The 17,718-nt window shown below is 41.2% G+C and overlaps 2 protein-coding genes across 2 annotated transcripts in view; one reads left to right on the top strand and one right to left on the bottom strand.

The window, feature by feature from the left end:
* Positions 1–17,718, top strand: part of MT4 (metallothionein 4) — a 48,170-nt gene that overhangs the window by 2,078 nt on the left and 28,374 nt on the right. The window lies entirely within an intron of this gene.
* BBS2 (Bardet-Biedl syndrome 2) lies at positions 1,189–17,329 on the bottom strand. The gene is made up of 17 exons (XM_005882467.2): positions 17,309–17,329; positions 15,640–15,867; positions 14,303–14,428; positions 14,013–14,075; positions 12,902–12,979; positions 10,272–10,376; positions 10,102–10,188; positions 8,382–8,517; positions 8,002–8,141; positions 7,062–7,206; positions 6,799–6,970; positions 6,095–6,224; positions 4,836–4,967; positions 4,342–4,479; positions 3,555–3,667; positions 2,352–2,500; positions 1,189–1,656 (listed from the first exon to the last, which is right to left on the bottom strand). The coding sequence occupies exons 1-17, from the start codon at positions 17,327–17,329 to the stop codon at positions 1,550–1,552; spliced, it is 2,070 nt and encodes a 689-aa protein (XP_005882529.2). The 3' UTR covers positions 1,189–1,549.

Raw genomic sequence — 17,718 nt, 5'->3', positions numbered from 1 at the left:
CCCTAAAGGTCAACTGGAGGAAACAAGTAAAGTTCATTTACCACAGAGGAAAGGCCCCTCTCCCTCAACTACTTAGGAATGAGTGTTACTAAGATATGAAAACGGACTAAACCAGTCCTGAAACCAACCTTAAGGCAAAATTTTAACTCCTAGAAAAGGAGTTGCTGCCCTGGCCAGTTTGGCTCAGTGGATAGAGCATTGGCCTGCGGACTCAAAGGTCCCAGGTTCGATTCCGATCAAGGGCACATGCCCAGATTTCAGGCTCGGTCCCCAGTAGGGAGCGTGCAGGAGGCAACCGATCAATGATTCCCTCTCATCATCGATGTTTCCATCTCTTCTTTTCCCTTCCTCTCTGAAATGGTCCCAAGTTCGATTCCGGTCAAGGGCACATGCCCGGATTTCAGGCTCGGTCCCCAGTAGAGAGTGTGCAGGAGGCAACCGATCAATGATTCCCTGTCGTCATTGATGTTTCCATCTCTTCTTTTCCCTTTCTCTCTGAAATTATAAAAATATATTTTAAAAAAAGAAGAAGAGGAGTTGCTAGGTATTGGCCCCACTTCAGCTTTCTCTTCCTGGTAAGCACGCAGCTAGGTAACATTTCCTGGCCTGGCAGTCAGGCGTGGCCACACTGGCTGTGGAGTACGAGTGGAAAGGAGTGGGCCACTTCCAGACCACAGCCTTGAAAAGCTTTTCCTCTTCTGCTGGCTTGGACAGAAATAACTGCAAGGCCTTAGGACAGCCCTGGTCCCGTAGAGTTTCAAGTGAGAGGGAAGCCCCAAGGCCATAAGGTCCTCACTGCCTGCAGTAGAAGTGGTCACCCCAATCATTCCTGAGGCAGGTTTCTCTAGAGCAGCAGTTGCCAGCCGGTGGTCTGTGAGGTCCAAAAGGTTGGCGACCGCTGCTCTAGAGAACTCAGGCTAAGAAAGGCTGCCCTAGATGTCCCTAAGCAGCTATAGAGAAATCTGACATACTGAGAAGTAAATGGGTCCTTGGGAATTCTGAGGTCTATTTTAGCAGTTAACATTACTCCAACCAATAGATCACATAAACTTTTAATACAAATCTGTTTACACCCACCTTTCAATGATTAAAATGAAGGTACACAAATGTCCATATTTTTTTCTCTGCAAGTAATAGAAATGGTTTATGCAATTCTGATGTGGTGATTTTAAAATCAGGCAACACAAATTTTAATGTAAAGGTAGATAATCTATTTTAAAATTACAAGTTCAATTACAAGAAAATAGATGTATCTATACATCAGCTTTACATATATGCAGAAATAATTGGACTTCGGAGCCCTAATGTTTCAAAAGTATTCACCTCCCTCCATACAAACCTACTATTATTTGGCAACGGAACTACTGGATCTTAAAAACAGAAAGTGAATACACTTTTCAGATGCAATGCTTTGTCTTTCATTTGTACAATTCACCAAGGTTGTTTTCATTCTCAGCACCCTCAGTTCAACAGGATGCGATCCAAAGCAAACCAACCTAGATTTTTAGGAAAGAACACTTTCTAGGAACTTCACTACCTATTCTCTCTCCTATGAAGAAGTTGTCCCCACCCGCATGATTCTGAACAGAGTGTTGATATTGTTGCTTCGAATCGCATCCCGACAAGCAGTGATCACCTGGTTCTTTGGTTTTCCAACTATATGAAAAGAAATAGCAAATCAGTACAATCTGAAAGATATTAAAAGTGAAATTATAAATCAGAGGCCAGCTTTAAAACAGTGTGAAATTAGGGTAGAAGAGAGTTAATGGTAGTGCAAATTCAACTAAATTATCTTATCACTCCCTTAAGAAGATATAACCTGTGTGAGGAAGTTTATCACAAACCAAATCTAGAGACCATTTCAAACCTAGAAATCAAGTCAGTTTTATAGAAAAGGATCAAAGCTCATATCCACCTACCAAAGATTAGAAGGAAGTCAAAAGCACTGACCCCAAACAGCAGATTTTAGGTATAAATCTCTGGTTATTTCTGCTTCCTTTGCGTTACTTTACTGTTCTTTTTCTAACTTTTAAATTGAACACTTAACTCATTAATTTTCAGTCTCCCTTTGTTTTTTTTAATAAGGGTACTTAAGGCTTTCCTCTTGGGTATGTGCCATTAGGTTTTTCTTTCAAGGATGCCGCAAGGTCTAAGAAAAGGAGCTACTAGCTTTCTTGAAATCTGGGTACTAACCAAGCTGAACAGGCTGACTGAAACTCAAGTGACTGGTGCCAACTTGAGTGTTAAAAGTCTCTATAGATACAGGCCCCAATATGAATTCTCAAAGCTACCGCCATCTTCAGTGATTCTCACCCCCAAATTACTAATAATAGCGCTATACAGAGACTTACCACGCAGATGGCCTGCTCTTTGAATTGCTTGATTTACTGCTTTGAGGTTTCCCAGCAGCTCTGTGTGATTGTTACAGCGAATCTTATATCCATTTAGCAAGTCTTTATTAAGATCATAGAGCTCCATATAGCGATTCTTCATTGTTTTCCTGTGGAAATCAATAGAAATTGACTATCACTGTACCTTGACACGACAGGCTTAACTGAAAAAAACGTGCAAACTTCTTAGACACATAAAGAATAGAAGACACCTAATTCTTAGCTGTTTGTCATTAAAGCAGGGTAATTCTAAATTTTGCTTTGAAAACATTGAGAAGTTTCTATCAAAGTACTCTATTTCTTACAAATAAATGGAAGACAAGTGATCTTCCTCTCTTATCAGTCCACAGTTTGTTTGAATTTAGGAGCCAAGAATGATCAAGTGCCCACTGTGCTGGGAAAAGTGAGCAAGGTGACAGCCTGTCTTCCAGGCTTCAAATTAACATTCATTAGACAAAATCTGCTAGACCTGCCCCTATTCATTTTCACCTTTTTATTGTAAAATATAATGCACATTCGAAAAAATTCACAGAACAAATGTTTATTATCCAAGTCAAAAAGGCATTGCCAGCATCCCAGAAGCTTCCTAATGTGCTCTTCCTGAGGAGAAAATACTATCTTATATGAGAATCTCTCCCCTGCATTTCTTTATATTTTTATCATCTATGTACACTTCCCAAATGATACAGTTTAATCTGTTTCCAAACTATATATAAATGGAAGCATTTTACACATATTCTTTTGAGTCTTACTTCTGCCTATCTCCATTATGCTTATAAGGTCTGTTCACGTTTGTACATGTTATTGAGATACATGCATTCTCATTGCAAGTAGTGTTCCATTGGTATGGACATACCATAATTTATCCACAGCAGTGTTGATGCTAGTTTGGATTGTCTCCTCTTTGGAGTTCTCATGAACAAGCCTTTATGAGCATTCTTATAAAAATATCCTGGTTTATACAGGCATTAGTTTCTCTAGGTTGTAAACCAAGAGAGTTGCTGGGGCATAGGATATGCGTATTTTCAACTCTACTGATAATGCCAAGTTATTTTACAAAGTCTTTGTACCAAACACACTCCTCCTAGTAGCATCTGAGAGCTGCTATTCCATATTGCTGCCATGTGTCATCTTGTACCTGTCCTGGTCACAGTAAATACTCACATGTCCCTCATCAGACGAGCATCCTCAGCTCGGACCAGCAAACTTCGGATCAGGTTGGAATTGTCAGCCATGTCAGCACTGAGCTTCTGATGCACTGAGTGATATTCATCCACCTGGAGACCATGAACACTCAGGAATGAAAAAGACCTCCCAGACTGCTTGAAAACCAGACAGCCTGAGAAGACACTGTCTACCATATAGCAAGGCCCTCTCCTTCCCGCTGCTGACTTGGCCCATCTTAACCCCGTTGTGTCAGCTCCTCCTCAGTGAAGTGATCAGTCTGTGCTGCCTCCAACACTCACAATGACATTCCAGTTGGATCCTTTTCGTGCCTAAGCCTGGGAGCCCTAGCAACGCTCATATTAACCTTCTAGAGATTGGGGGTAGGAACTTTGTTATAATTTGGGACCAATCAAAATTGTTAGTTTTCCTTTTTCTTTTGAATTTGTGTTGTTGGAAATCCCTAAACCAAAGAGCAAAGTAGATAAAAGTAAGATGAAGGGTTAGCAAAGGAAACTGCTGATATATATTTTTAAAAGTATTCCCCTAAATCAAAGAAAGAAAGCAGGGTGGTCAAGAGCTAACCACTCACTGTTATAAAAGAAATCCTTTAACTAGTGAACTCTCCAATACTAGTTCAATTTTGATTTTGAGAATTTGCAGAATTCTTTAAAATGTAATTATCATATAACACACGTACAGTCGTAGTGCCATTACTCTCCTACGAGAAACATTTCAGACATTAAACCACCACGTTCTCATAAATGCATCCATTGGTAGCCCTCACCTTAACTAGCACTTTTCGTAACTCCTCAAAGTAGACAGGGAAATCTGCTTCCACCTGAAGGTCTTCAATAGCAAAAAAAGATGCAACTGACTGGATGATGTCACCAGCCAGCTCAATGTCATCAGTCTTCACAGTGATCTATCCAGAGGAAAAGAGACAAGTTCAGCATCCTCAGATATTAAAGACAAACTAAGCTGAAACCTGAATTTCCCCATTCCCAACACATTTATTGAGTATAAATTTATATGTGGTGATGAGTAAGATAGGGGTTAACCCTCAAAGAAATTACAAACCACATTCATTATTTTAGCAGCAGGTTAAAAGATCATTCCTTTAGCCTCACAAACTAAACAACAAAATCATTCACACAGTGAAAATGTTTCTGTTCACCTCTATTCCTAACCCTCCCCAAGTTAAACAAGGAAGTGCTAAAGGGAAGGAGGGAGGCAGAAAACCTAACAGACTTAAGTTATGTCCAAAACATTAAACTTTACCTCTCCACTCAGCTTTACTTTTATATACAGCTGGCTACCGTTCCGTAAGGATGTGAAACACACTTGAAATGGAGCATTCTGAATGTCGGTGTCTTCTGGGAGCAGAAAGTTCTGGTTGAGCCATACAAAAACCTTCAAAATGAATAGGATGAAGTGAACTTCAAGTATAGTCATTTTCAAGTACAGTCATTGTTAAGAGTTATCCTCCTTTCTCGTTTCATTGTTTGGTAAATGAACACACCACCCCCACCAGGAAAACACTAACCACACTCCCTTTCCCCACCTCTGCATGTTCATAATTACGTCTGGCCCCACAGCATGCATGATTTAATAGTATCTTCAAATTAGACATAAACTTATATGCAATGCAGAAACAATTCAGGTATGGTGCTAATTCTGTTTACACGATAGCTCTTCTGTGGCTATGTTCTGGACAATGTAACCTGCTTAAAATTACTCCAGTCCATTCTTAAAAAAAAAAAAAATAATAATGAAATATGCATGCACACAGAGCATAGACACTGTGACACATCCACACAATAAAATCTAATATTAATAAGTTAATATTTACAGTGGTTTATAACGCAAGTTCCACATAAGAACAACCATGAGGCTTTTGGAAGGGCCCACCTATGGGGTGTCTGGTTCCATGGGCTGGGCACGGGCCTGAGAATCTATGTGATTAAAAAGCCTCACTAAGAATTCTGAGGTCCAGCCATGATTAAAGTCCATTGGTATCAGGTCTCTCAAATTTACAAGGTGCTTTCACACCAATTATGTAATCTTCAGGGACCCCTGGGAGGTAAGATATCCTCACAGATAAGGAAACTGAGGCTCAGACTGGTGCAGGGCATTTCCCAAAAATCACTAAGAAATTAATCAGGTAAGAGCATTTGAGCCCAAAAATATTCCCAGCCCCAAGTCCCACTCTCCTTCCATTTGGATGCAGGGTCCTCTTTAAATACTAGGTCAGGACAACCACACTGGGACCATAACCATAGAGAGAAATTAAAAACTGGTGAGCATTCACCTGTAACTAAGGATTGTTCAGGTAAATACGATCTGTATTTTTTCAGAATGAGGGGAGGAGGTACTTGAACAACATTTTTGTTAGGTTATCAACCAACTCCAAGCCATATAACTCATGTCATATTTACTGCTATCAAATAACTCATTCATGTGATTCCTCTCTTCTAATAAATAACATCCAAAGGATTCTAAAATGCAAAAGTATTGAAAGAAAACAGCCAGATGCTCACTCTCTGGGCCCGTTCAGCAATGGTAAAGTTGACGTAACCGAGTGGCTGGCTGGCGGAGTCCAGGCTGGTCAGCGCATACATGGAGAATCTTGGGAGCTGTCTGGTCAGTTCAAATACGTGAAACTGGGTGCTGTGGCCGACCAATGGGACACAAGAGAATGGTTTCAAAGTGCAAGGCCCAGAAAATACAGTCACTAAGTCTTCATGTTGATATTTAAGGATTTCACAGATGGCAAAAAAAATCACCCAAAACTTGAGGCTAAGTAATATGTTAATGGGGTTTGAGATTTGGAGATAACATAAGTCTACATATACATATAAACCAAAGGCTTAAAAGAACCTAAAAAAAAATGTGAAAAGGCTTTTTGTCTTCCACAAATCCAGTGGATTTCCTCCACAAGCTGAGGTATATAAAACTCTAATATAAAGCTGCATCCCAACCCTTACAGTCTTAGTGGTCGAAACTAGAAGTTGACAAATCATCAGTTAACCATATCTTGTGATTATAAAATCATCAGACTAAAACCAGAAAATAACCATCTGAAACTTAAATACCCCCCTTTTTTGGAAGATTTCAAATTAGGGAAATAAGCTCCTGGGAACCATTAAAGGCTCCTGTGGCCCCACAGGACCCCTGGCGCCATGGAAAAACCATCTCGCCCTCTCAGTGTCGTCTGCAAATAAACGGACTTGCAGAGGGTCACCTGCTTCTGTAACCCACGAACGTCTTCAAGTGCAGATCCACAGGGACATCTTTGGGAGGTGTGATAGGGATGCAGATGGAGCTGGAAAGGCTGTGGATGCTGGGGTGGACCACATGGCTTTCACCTAGAAAAATGCCCTCTGCGAAAATCATTACCGCTCGGATGATGGTGTCTGCAGGGAAGAGGGGAAATGGAAGGCAGTTGAAGAACCACTCGGAGATAGCACAGGTGCCTAAAAATGCCAGCTGTAAACCATCTCTTACCGTTCGAAGTGGAAATGCACAATTCTGTGTGAGCAGGCCGAGTCTCGCTCCCCAGGTTGACTGAGAGGGCGGTGTGGAGCTTGGTGTTGGCTGGGATTATGCCCCACTGCCCATCGGCCTCATTCAGCGGGCTGCTCCACTCGGCCTGCAAAACATCCCACCGCTTCCAACTCAGTCACCACACAGTGAACTGACGTCACTGTTAATGCTGTGGTTATCTTATACTCATCTGGCTTTTCAGAATTCAGAAGACTCTCCTCATTAGCGCCCCCTTGCTCTACCCAGCTTTTTCCCAAGCAAAAATACCTTCGTCCCTTTCTGTGTTTCAGGTCCACTGTACCCCATCATGCCTTTCACATTTTTTACATTGATCTCTTAAAGTAACAAAATTCATTTAGCATAGCAAATTCAAAAATAGTTATGTGTGCCCTAGCCGGTTTGGCTCAATGCAAAGAGCGTCAGCCTGCGGACTGAAGGATCCCGGGTTGTCACTTTTTATGTTATTTGTTTTGTAAAAAGATACCCCATACATATTGTTCCTTCTTTTTTTTTTTCCCACTTAATACCACATATCCTTCCATATCAGCCCAAGTACATATACTTCATTCTTTTGAGCAGCTTTGTATTCCCCAGCGTATACTCCCTGCTCCTGGTCACCATCTAAGCTGCTTCCCACCGCTCGCTGCTACCAATGGCGCTGCAGTAAATGTCTTGGACCACCGAAAAGATCGCTATTGCTCAGCTGCCTGCAAGTGGCGTTTCTAGATGAAGGGACACATGCCCCTCCATTCGGACCCAGGCAAACAAGGCTGAAGCAGCTGTGCTCCTGCCAGTGGGAAGGAGGGAGCCCGCACGTGGCAGACACTGACATGCTCGTTCTGCTTTCACGTGCCGACCCCCAACTTTTCAGATTCCATGTCCCCTCCACATTAGGCCCCACCTTGGCATTTTCCTCGTAGTTACGGAGTTCCAGCAACAGATTCTGTTTTTTCTGACTCAGCTCTCGGATGAGCTCCTGCTCTACGCTGGTGTCCATGAGGTTCCCTCTCATCTCAGCCGAGCCTGGCAGGTAGCCCCGGACTGAAGAGGAGGAACAGATGCTCACCACACTAAGGAACAGCCCACGTACAGCCAGGTCTGCTTGCAAGTCATCAGTTACCTGGTCCGATAACCAAACACCTAAGTTCTCATGCCCCAACGTAGGTGAACTTGTTAGGACCAGAGGATAGCAAAGCAAACATTTTACAGTGGAATTTCTGGTGTTCTGACCCAATCAAACTGAAAATCTGACTTCTCAAGGATTTTCCCATCCCAATTTACTTTCCCCATCCACTGAACAGCAGATTAACTGGACATGGCCATCCATCCGGTAATCTCCCTCCACCACACCAGCGATTGCAGAAGAAAAGTTGTCTTTAAAGATGACCTCCCCAGTTCGGTCACTTCGAGCATCAACCTGAAAGTAAAAGGAGAACTTGAAAAATCGCTTGTGTTACTGTTTTTTAAAAAGACGAAAATGTAAAGGTCATTTAGCTGAGCAGCTTCCAAGAGTACTCCATGGAGCCCTGTGGTTTCTGAGGAGGCACCTAGGACCTCTGGGGCCCGAGGCCAGCTTCCTGGCTTCCAGTCCCAGCTTTGCCCTTGCTCTCCCTGGGATCTTGGGCAAGCTTCCTAACCACCCTGGCTGGGCCTGTCTCCTCATCTGGGGGTCCATGACAAGAACATGAGGACAATAACTGCACATACACCCCTTAGGTTGGAATGAGGCCTAAAGGAGCTAACACATGTAAAGCACTTAGAACAGGGCCTGGCATATAGAGGTATACAAGAAAGGTTAGCTCTATATAAGAAAAAATTTATTACATATAAATGTTGAAATACAGCTATATCTAAAGTTTGAAAATGCCAAACTAGCCAACCTTCTACCACAGATATAACCTTTTATAATACCCTGTTTAAGAGTCCCTCTTCTTCTTAAAAACTATTGGGATACCTAGTGAGTCTCCTATCATCTTTGAGTCTCCTCTTCCTAGGACAGGCAAATACATACCCAACTCACCAGAAACAAATGCATCTCAAACTCAACAATGAAGATTTGTGTTCTAAGTGATGATTGTGTTCTAAGCAAAACACATGTTATCAACAAAAGACTATCTATAGAAAATCTCAATGGCCCAGGCACTCACTACTTTTATCTTTTCATAAACATCCTCTAGTCAAAACTACAATGAGAAAATAAAGTAATTTAGGTCCTGGCCTACTACCAGCTCCTACCCTTGGTCTGGAGAACATCACATTCACGTATCCACGCTATTAGTAACATCATGGAAGCCTGAAAATTATGGGTGCTGAATTCTTTCATCTTTGGATTTTCAAGTTTCTTAATATGCAACTACACAGTCTTCCCTTATAATTGTTAACACCCAGACCAGCATAATAGCAAAGGAAGTTTACAAGGTCCTGGCCAAAAGTAAAGAAAAATCGAAGGAGAAAAGCCAAGAATTAGCTGATCCCCAGGCAATCATCACTGGCAGAGGAGAGTGAGGGCAAACGGTGCCATGGAGATCACAAAACAATCCTGACCTGCCAAAACACTACAAACTTCTGATCTGAAGTGAAAAAAGGAAAGAAAGCAAAAAGATTTTATTTTGAAGTTATAGCTGGGGAAACATTATTTGCATTAATTTATTAGAAAAGAGCGATACAAATGGTTCTTTATTAGCTTATTAAAATTCCTTGTTTTGCTGACTATGCCTAGTCACCCTGACTGCATGGATTCTCAGTCCTTCCAGGAAGAGATTTAGAAAGAATCCGCTGGAGATTATCACCCAACTAGAGCCATAAGGCCAAAAGGACACTCGCTATAGTGTTGACAACTACAGCGGGAAGAAAAAATGTGGAAAGATTATGAAGTTAAATTTGAAAGCACAGCCAAGGAATGCGAGTTTATACCCTCACGTTACTGTTCTGAATCCTACAGCCAGTATGTCTCAGACAGTTATTAGTTTGAATTACACCTGAACTCTGCTATTTAACTTACCTTCCCATTGGACCAACCAGTTATCAGTTCGCACACGCCATCAGAATTAAGGTCAAAAGCATGAATGCTCATGGCATAATTTTTGGACTGAAAAGGAATTGCAATAATTAGTACAGAAGTCTCTCGGTGTGTAGAAAATCTCTGCATAGCAGAGGCTGAATCATACTAACTTTAATTCTCCAGTATCGGGCTGTTTTGTCGTAAACTCCAACTGTGCCGTTGGCAAGGGCATAACCAAACCGACTGCCATACACTGGGCAGAGAGAGGTGATTATCTGCAAAAAATAGCACATGAAAATACCTCAGCGTTTCATTAAGACTCAATTTAAGGTGAAGCATGGCTCTGTAAAACTGCCTGCCTTGCTACAAGTGTGTTAAAATTAGATTTAAATGCACTTCCAGTCCATTAGTGGGTAAGGTATTCCTCTTTTCAAATGCATCTATTTCACAGGCTGGATAATCAGAACTGAATAAACGCCCAAAGTTTGCTGTTTTAGATCAAGCTTATGTGGCAAGTTTCAGCAAATTACAAAAAGAAATACAATAAGATTGAGGGACAATGGAGGAAGTAAGCTCAGTACACAAGATCTAGAATATGTACAATTCACACTAACTCAAAAATGTTTTCATGACTATTCCAATATTATACCTTCACTTATAATATCCCACTGTCTAAATTTATTTTTGAGAGAGAGAGAGAAACATCTATTTGTTGTTCCACTTATTTATGCATTGATTGGTTGATTCTTGTTTGTTCCCTGACGGGGATCAAACCCACAATCTTGGTGTATCAGGATGACACTCTAACCAACTGAGCTATTGGGCCAGGGCCCAGGGTCTAAATTTTAACAATACTTACAAAATCCACCACTAAATGTCTATTATGTGTATACTTTTTTTTCTGTGACATAATTTGAAAGACATTTTTTAGAAAGAAAAAAGAAAAAAAACCCCACATAATCCTTAGAAAAGTAACAACCCAAGCACATGCCTCTGTGTATGTATGTGATAATACACAGAATGCATATATTAGGACTGGGGTTTAACATCTCAAACATAAATTTTTACATACTAAACAAAATTACCTTTTAAAGTTAAAACCAAAGCTTAATAACATCTATGATCTTGCAGATCTACTTTCTCATTCTGACCCTAATAAAAGATATTTAAGAAATAAATTGTAAAGCAGAGAATGGTTATGTAATTTCCTCTACACCTACAGCTTTTCTACAAAACCACCCACATCACTTAACTCTGAATACAAAGTGCTGTTAGGGTTTCAGAATATTTAGCTCGAGGCATTCTTCTGGCAGTCCTTGGTACTGCTGAACTGCCAAATAAATTGTGATTTTGCTGATATGGGAAAAGACATTTGAGCTAGGGGCAAAATCAAACTGACAGGACAAGAAAATGGCCCTGAAATGAACAATTTTAGAAAATCCACATTTTCATATATTTAAGTCCAGATTGCCTATGCCCCTTAGTCCTTCCTTAGTTCACTAGTTTTTCTTGTGTGGACGAGAGGGTCAATAGTCACCTCAAAGCCGTAGTTCTACTTCATGTTTTCTTGGCCTCTTCTAGGATTTAAGAAAAGAATGCACCCTCCTCACATCCAGGATTGACAACAAACAGAAATCCAATGAAATGTGAATGATTCCCACCAAATGGGAAAAGATTTACTACAAACTTGCATGAAAGGGAAATGACAATGCAGGCACAGCACCTACAGGCCAGTGATTGTCAAGTCAGTTTTTTGGGGGGAGGGGATCAGGCTTAGAGGTGGCGAACCCCTTTAAGAATCTAATGAGCCTGGCCGGTGTGGTTCAGTGGTTGAGAAGCAAGAATAAGTGGTCAAGTGCGGTTTTAAGGCCAGACTCCCAAACACCACGTGACTACATTTTGCAGAATCGGGCCATTCTGACCTCTCAGACTCCCTTCTCTCTTTTTTTTTCTTTCTGTCGGTTTATAATGTTCACAAGCCATGTTCCTTTATCCTCTTCTATTTCCTTAATTCAGAATATCCTAATTATTCTGTTTCCATCTTGCTCATTGCTGGAAAACCAGCAGCTTATATCCTAAGCATGTCAAAACAACAAAGGACCAAGGCAACCTTAGGGACTGCTTTGAAAAATGAAGTTTAAATTCTTTAAGAAACATATCAGGTTCAATCACATGAAGTAATTATAGTCACAAAGAAACTAGCCAAGTTCTCTAACATCTAATTCATAAGTTTACCTACAGAAATGTGCCTAAGAAGTACTTAATTTGAATGAAGAGAAAAAAGTATAAAAATCTCACTTATGCACTTCATTCAAACCCATTTGACAGACACGAGGAGGAGGAAGAGGACAAGACACACAGGTTCAAATCCTGACCAAGCCACTTAGTAGCCATGACCTGTGTGTGTAATTTAACGAAGAAACTTAATATCATTAAAATGGGAATAATAGTATTTCCTTCCCAATAGGGTTGTTGTAGAGTTAAATGACTTAATTGATGTAAAGCTCTTAGAACAGTGACTGGCATATATTAGGTGCATAATAAATAGTTGCCATGATGATGATGATGATGTAACTCATTAAAGCAAATGCCTTTCCACTCAATTTTCCTCTATTTAATCAGTCTTCAAAATATGTCTTTATACAAGATTTTTAAATGCTTCTTTCTCTGTAATGTCCAGCTCTGTTTAAACCCCACAGTTTTTACCCTACGACAGACTAGATTGTGAGATGGCCAGCACGCACATCTGATGTTACATTGGACTGTGCTTATCTATGTTGCCCAAGGTCACACTTCTCACCTCTGTTTCTGTCATTTCTGCCACAATTTCATCTTCTTTAAAAACTCGAATATCAAAGTCCTCAGATCCAACAAGAAGCTTAAAATAAAAATATGCATATTTAGTTCAGCAAGTGAACACAGAAAAATTCCCATAAATAAAACAAAAAATTGCATAACATTTTGTATGTTGCTACTGCTACCCAAGACTTCTAGTTTCCCAGCGAGCCAATGCTCGAAAAAGTTCCCTCCAATGTGAACGTCAACAAATTCAGTCAGTGAAGAAACAGTGGCTTGCCTGGCCAGTGTGGCTCAGTGGTTGAGCATCGACCTGTAAACCAGGGGGTCACAGCTTAATTCCCAGTCAGGGCACATGCCTGGGTTTCTGGACTCAATCTACAGTACGGGGCATGCAGGAGGCAGCCGATCAATGATTCTCTCATCACTGATGTTTCTATCTCTTGCTCCCTCTCTGAAATCAATACAAATATGATTTTTTAAAAAAAAGAAGTAGTGGCTCTAGAGATTTCCTCCAGCCATGGGGGCTGCACATCCCACCAGGGCGTGCTCTTCCAGTCGCACCTGAAAGTGCTCGCTGGCTCAGCGCCTGCCTGCCTCAGATGGAAGCCCCATTTCCAATGCCAGAGCCTGGCATCCATGGACAAGAGAGGGGCAAGTCACTGCCCAACACAGCAGTTCGCTGGCTGCTCAAGAAGCTAATTTCTAGAGGAACCATGAGAATCAATTTCAAAAACGAAGTAAGAACCAATCTCTAAAACTTCTAAATTCCTGAAAAAGTTGGCCAAACTTGAAAACTGTTTACTGATATGATTCGAAAGCATCAAAAGCAAGTTATAAGATTGTGACTATGACTGCAGTCCCATCAACTGTTCCACCCTCCCTCCCGGTCCTGTGTCTTTGAAACATCATGGCCTTGATCTTTGCACTAGACAAACAAAGTGATGTATGTTCAAAAGACAGGAGAAAGACAAATGAGGCCAGTGAGCCCATTACTGAGGCAACAGAGCCCAAGAGCAACCATGAGAAGCTGACACTTCTCCCAACACCAAGGTCACTGCACGGGAAAATTTATTCAGCTGAACACAGAGAGAAGTATCTCCTCCCCCACATACCTCTTTTTTCCCATCACCGTCAAAGTCACACAAGGCCAAGGAATGAACATTATCTCCAGTGACCTGAAAACAAAACCCAGTGTCATGAGCATGCCCTCTTTTTCCACTCAATCTGACTATAATAGCCACAGGGAAGAGAAGATTACAAACCACCAACAGGTGTTATTCAAATTTTGCATATTTTTTTAATGCACAGAATTATAAATATGGATGGTAAAAAACAAACCAAGCTAAATAAAGAACATTTAGAGTAAAAATGAGTCCTAAAGAGAGTGTTTTGTTCTTCATACCGTCCAAAAAAGGTCCTTTCCTTCATGATCGAAACCCTGCAGAGCACAATTTCCACCAATAATCGCAAGAGGAGAGGAAATGTCCCCCAGTGTCCCCAACACAATTGCATTGGCCCCATCTGCCACCTAAGAAGAAAAAAAAATAAAATCTCAGATAACAAGGATGTGCAGGCACACGGGAGGTAACATGTATCCTTATCTGTATTTGGATACTCAAATTCCTCCGTGATCAATGTGAGAAGCCACATGGTCTCCTGAGAGGCAGGTGTATGTCACTGTGGCGTTCGTGTGCTGATGCAAGGCTGAGCGCAGATGCAGGGTACACTCAGGCCCTTGGCGTCACACACTAATCTGCTACAATAAGGTGCTACGAAGTCCAAGGCTCTGTAGGATACTTGACCAAACATTATTCTAGATGCTTCTGTGGAGGTATGTTTAGACGAGATTAACATTTAAATCAGTAGTCTCTGAGTAAAGCAGATTATACTCTATAATGTGGGAGGGCCTCGTCCAATTAGTTGAAGATCTTGAGAGAAAAAAGACTGGTCCCTGAGGAAGGAAGAATGCAGAACACTGCCTTCAGACTGGTGTTTCAACATCAGCTCTTCCCTGGGTCTCCAGCCTGCTAGCCGACCCTGCAAATTTTGGACTTGACAGCCTCCACAACCATGTGAACCAATTCTTTAAAATATATCCCTCCCCACCCCTCTCTCTACATACACATCCTGTTAATTCTGTTTATCTGGAGAACCCTGACTAATACAGTCCTAAACTCAATTCCAGTCTTGTGCAATAACACAGGAAGCGTATCTATGTGACCAAAGATGCTTAGAAGGGCAGGGAAAGCACTCACAGTTAAAGAAAAAAAATTGAATAGCTGGGCTTTATCAAAATGGAAAACTTTTACTCATCAAAAGATACCTACCTGTTGGAATAAGCCACATACTGGGAGAAAATGTCTGTTATATATAAATCTGACAAAGAACTTGTATCCACTATCTCCAAAGAACTTCTACAAATCAATAATACACACAAACTACTAATAAATAAATAGGCAAAGACTTAAACACTTCACAAAGGACATATAAACACGCACAGGAAAGGGTGTTCTACATCACTGGTCACGAGGGAAATGCAAAATGAAAGCGGTTAGCAATCATGACCAAATAAATGACAAGTGGATGAAGCAGCTGCAAATGGCAAAATCACCGTGTTGTTGGACTACAGTACAACAGCCACGTAATAAACCAAAATCCATGTCTGATCTCGTTCAAGCATAACAAAAATGAACATGAATGGGTCAGGGGGATTTTATGGCGATCAAGGGGTATACTTGCCTCTCTGTAGAAAAAATCTGAATTATTGTAGACATCGTAAGCCAAAAGATTCGTCTGTGTCCCCACTAAAAGAGCATCACAGCCAAGTGCAGGGTTCAATACTCCTGCAGTCAGGCAGCTGACAGCCTGGTTGATGTTGAGAAGAGAAACATCAGACTCCAGGGGGCTCTGGTAGACTCTGGGCGCGCTGAAATGCTGGCTCCGTGTATGAGGGTTGTGAATAAAAACCTGCAACAAAACCAGTTCGTTACATTCCCTTAAAATACGTAAAATTAACATACATTTTCTAAAAGACTAGGTTATTAACAGATATCAACATTACCAAAAAGTCACTTTAATCACCCATAAACTTACTTAAAACACCTACAACACAGTTCTGTGCATGGCTGGCTTTCAATCACTATGAATTGTGGGAATCCATGGTTCCTGGCATTGTAAAGAACAAGGTCATGTACAAGATCTAGTTCAGTGGTTCTAACCTTCTGGCCCTTTAAATACAGTTCCTCATGTTGTGACCCAACCATAAAATTATTTTCGTTGCTACTTCATAACTGTAATGTTGCTACTGTTATGAATCGTAATGTAAATATCTGATATGCAGGATGGTCTTAGGCGACCCCTGTGAAAGGGTCGTTCGACCACCAAGGGGGTCGCGACCCACAGGTTGAGAACTGCTGATCTAGTTGCTTACTAGGACAGCTTACATGCTAGGCTCCGCAGGCTGTCAGAGCACTCTGACACACCAAAACGATCCCAGCAAATAAAATAATAAACACTTTAGTATCTTTCAACCAAGCACTGAATGAATTCACTTCCTAACCCTTAAAACAGTCTGGTAGTTAGTAAATCTGTTTTACAGACTTCAACTGAGTCATACAAATCTCAGATATAAAAATAATTTTGCCTCCTTAATTGTCCAGTTTCCCTTCTCAAATGTAAGCGCTAAGGGGGAGAGACTTGTCACATTCACCCTTGCACCTGCAGAGCTAAGAACTGTGCCCAGCCCATAAGACCTCAATAAACTAGGGGCTGAGCTACTATCAATGGGCCCTTCCCAGCAGAAACAATATGAATTTCTGTCTGGCATTTGTCAGTGCTTCTTAACAATAGCAATGAGCATTATTCTTTGCCAGAGCCTGTGCTAAGTGCTTTACTCCATTCAACTAGTTAATGAAAATTATTTTTTAATTATGCATCCCAAGGCATATCATAAGAATATACAACATAAGGGGAAGGGTTATTATATAAATGTTTTAATCATTATGAAATCTGCGCTGGGTCAGAGAACAAGGTCTCTAATCTCATTTTCATGACTTTCTAGTTGAGTGACCTCAAGTATCACTTCAAACCTTTCTGAACCACTAGTCAGTGACGTGGGAGGGATAAAAAATAACAGTTAACAATTAGTGACCATTTCTTATATGGCAAATGCTTCATATATATTAACTTATTTAATCCTCATAACAACCCGATGTTGTAGATACTATTATTAAGTAACTTGTCCCGGGTCATGAAATTAGTAGGTACCAGAGCCAGCGCTCTGGTGCTGCCCTTGGCATTGTTGCAAGAATGCCGAGATGATGAATGTCAATCCTCAACATCTACCACTTTTTAAAAAATTGGTGGCCGTTGAATGACCATGTCTTGTTCATCTCTGTGACTCCCACACCTTGCACAGCACCTGGCACATCTTTTCCCATAAGTTATTCACTAAGTACATAGGTATTCAGTGAATAACTTATGGGAAAAGATGTGAATGTACATGGATACATATCAAAATCAAAAGTGCAATCTGAATCATTTCATTGGGGGGGGGGGGGCGCTGTATATATTTTTTCAAGTTGTGTGGCTCAGGACAGTCTGAGATAATGGAAGGAGTTCAGAGGGAAAGGCAGAGAATCAGGTCTGTTACCACTGCTAACCCTGACCAGTCCCTTCCCCTTGCACAGTTCACTGCTCAGAAAAGCCATTCATGCGAGACCCCACTGTTCATTATTCTGCGCAGGATGGAGAACTACAGGACTACCGACCGGTTGCCGGGCAACCCAAGGCTGGGGGCGGAGCCGGGGGAGGAGGGGC

The sequence above is a fragment of the Myotis brandtii genome, unplaced genomic scaffold, assembly GCF_000412655.1.
Source record: "Myotis brandtii unplaced genomic scaffold, ASM41265v1 scaffold721, whole genome shotgun sequence".
In the NCBI taxonomy this organism is placed as follows: Eukaryota; Metazoa; Chordata; class Mammalia; order Chiroptera; family Vespertilionidae; genus Myotis; species Myotis brandtii.
This window is presented reverse-complemented; position numbering and strand designations above follow the sequence as displayed.